This window comes from Wolffia australiana, chromosome 12 (assembly GCF_029677425.1).
Source record: "Wolffia australiana isolate 7733 chromosome 12, ASM2967742v1".
Taxonomy (NCBI): domain Eukaryota; kingdom Viridiplantae; phylum Streptophyta; class Magnoliopsida; order Alismatales; family Araceae; genus Wolffia; species Wolffia australiana.
Genome location: NC_135846.1, coordinates 11,659,336 through 11,662,211, shown reverse-complemented (window position 1 = coordinate 11,662,211; position 2,876 = coordinate 11,659,336). Strand labels below are relative to the sequence as shown.

The 2,876-nt window shown below is 42.3% G+C and overlaps 1 protein-coding gene across 1 annotated transcript in view; it reads left to right on the top strand.

The window, feature by feature from the left end:
• LOC144710255 (NADPH-dependent aldo-keto reductase, chloroplastic-like) overlaps positions 1-1,467 on the top strand; it is a 3,582-nt gene extending 2,115 nt beyond the window's left edge. Inside the window, exons 3-4 of the mRNA XM_078583974.1 lie at positions 60-311; positions 934-1,467. Of these exons, the coding sequence (XP_078440100.1) occupies positions 60-311; positions 934-1,191 (510 nt within the window). The 3' untranslated portion in view covers positions 1,192-1,467. The remainder of the gene's footprint in view (positions 1-59; positions 312-933) is intronic.
• The last annotated feature ends 1,409 nt before the right edge of the window (positions 1,468-2,876 follow it).

Sequence of the window (2,876 nt, the reverse complement as noted above, 5' to 3'; positions counted from 1 at the left end):
TCTCGATGCCTGTATTTCGTGCTGGCATTGTCCTGAAGCCCTTTTGCTTGGGGGAGCAGGCAGAGCTGCACCCATTTTGGAGGCAAGACGAGCTCGTCAAGTTCTGCCAGAACAAAGGCATCCACGTTTCGGCGCTCACTCCGCTCGGTGTGCCCATCGATGGAAGTTCTACCCAGAACGACGGACGGCAGGAGGATGAGCCTGGCACCCCTCGTATAACCCTGTCTCGCTCGAGATCCGTTCACGGCCCCATGCTCAAGCTCTCCGTCGTCGCAGAGATTGCAGAAGCCCGCAAAAAAACGCCGGAACAGGTTACAAATCAATCTTTCATTTTCTTTTTCGTAATCGTGATAATCTTCTTAAACCTATTCTCAACGTGATATAACTTACATCTTTTACGTCGAAGAATACTTGAGAATCATATCGTATCGGATTCTTAAGGATGAAATCGATAAGGTTAGAAAAGATGGAGAAAACACCTGAGTCCATTGATGATTTATTAGTCTTGACGGTTAGCATTTGAGTCTACAAGTGGTGAACTTGTTTAATCTCTTGAGAGAAATTAAGCCAAATGCATCCCTATTTATTGGCGACGGAGAAACTTAATGTTGTTAGTCTATCCTAAGGTATCCCATCATTTCAATCAGGATATTCTTAGCCTTTACACGTTAATCAAGCTGCACAATTAGTGAAATGTCTACATTTTTTGATGATGGTTAATATGTTTACATTACAGCATTGATAGTCCCCTCACTTGAAATAATATCGTCCCCTTGGAAAATTATTTCTTTTTCGTAATTCGTTCTTCAGAGAAAATTACTCTCTTTCATAATAATAACAATTACCATCATAAAATCAACATTATCTTGAACAAGAAAATATTTCACATTATTCCTGTTCAGCGTATAATAATAAACTATACATCATCTGTAGGTGATTCTTAGGTGGGGGCTGCAGAGAGGGACGAGTGTTCTTCCATGCAGCGTGACGCCGGAGAGGATCCGGAAGAACTTCGACATATTTGATTGGTCTCTCACCGATCGGGAGCTGGCACTGATGAAGAAGATCGAACCGCAAGTCTGCCTCTTCGGCAGTGGCTCAACTACAGTGCCAGACACGCCCACAAGCTCAGCCAGCGGCCATCTCCAAGCTGTAAGCGAGATCGACGACGACGCGGAGGCCGATACGTGATCGTGTAATGCCCAACTCGATAATTGAAGAGATGCTGTAAAAGTCCTGCGCGATGCGTTGTTGCTTATCCTGTGGGTATTCTGTGGTTTGATATGATAAAAAAAAAAGCGATGGTAGAAAGACGATTTGGTGGAGAGAAGATGGAGAAATAATGGAAGCAGAGAGAAAAGTACTTAGGAGGAATTGAAAAGGACAATGTCCTCAGTAGACTCACAAAACACTTCCAACGGTTGTAATTCAAGAAGAATAGATAAAGCCTATGATTTGGAAGAAATACAGACTGGTATTTTTTGACGAATGGGAGGGAGATAGAAAGAAGGATGATGTATGAATGTCTTCACTAGACTCACCAAACACTTCAAACGTTGTTATTCAAGAAGAATGATAGAACCTCCGATAATTTCAAGTAAAACAAGACTATAAAAACAAGTGGAGAGGACGTTCTCCCTTCGCGAACATCAAAAGGGCATAAATTTTTTTTTTCCGAAACCATGTAGAGATCGCAGTTACTTTGGAGAGAATTCTAGTAGAATATGGGGGAAAATAATCGCTAGCCTGAAGAAAAGTTGAGAAGTTAAAATATAGACAGGTTTATTCTATGGAAGGGTAGCATGAGAACCTTTACTGGATGAAGCACACTGATTGAGACCCTAGCGGCCCCATATGCATAATGTGACACTGATGGCAAGGCCTCACATGGTTGGGTGTCCACTATGTATGTCCATATATGGCCATATGTGCGATATAAGACGTATTACCAACCTTATCCAAGCCGAAAACGTATGATGCAGTGACATAGGCATTGCGCAAGAGGTACAATGACGCTGCCAAATTCTTGTTTCTGCATGTTTATAATCGAGCAGTAGAAGTAGAAAAATTCTACATAATGGACAGGAATGAAGAAGACATTGTCTCGCACCCTTTAACAACAATCGGAAGAAGAACGTCTTTCCAGTTATTACAGAGACTCGTTCCCTGCGACGACCTTGTCCGGATGATTAGATCGGGCTGAGAGATCCTTCTGGTTTTGTGACAGATTGCTGAAGTCCAGGAAAGTGAACGAGTCTTCAAGAGACATGACAGCCTAGGACAGACGTAAGACGTAAGACATGTTGCTGTCCCCAAGGGCCGAAACAGCCTGCTCTCTATCTCATGTCGTTGTCAAGGCCAAGCATGTCAGTTATACGAGGCACTAAGAGAAGATATTTTCCCTTGGCTTGTGGCCAACGTACTCATTGTATCTCTTTGAGCATGAGGCATTCTCCCTCGTTTTTGTGTTGGCTCAAGAGGGTGGGGTCGTCTTCGAGAACCTTCCAGATATTCTAGACTTCTATAGAATCTTCTAGACTTTTCTAGAAGCTTATTAATCCTTGTAGAGTTTCTAGAAAGATGTTTGCATCTTCTAGAGAAGGGGATATTTAGAAGTTTCCATGCAGTGAAATGAAAGGAGGAGCTCACCTCGACCTTGAGGTGCTTTTGATAGTTGAAGATTTGAGATATAAGAGGAGGGGCAACATAGCACCTTCAAGAAAAACCTTGCTGAAGACGTGGCTCCTTGTGTGGTTCTTTTCATTCATTGTCCCTTTTGAGACTTTACTCTCGCCTTCTCTTTGTTCATTCTGTTATAGACCTCATTTGTGATCATTTATCATTGAATTCAAGAAGGTTTTTCTCTCAAATTAGTT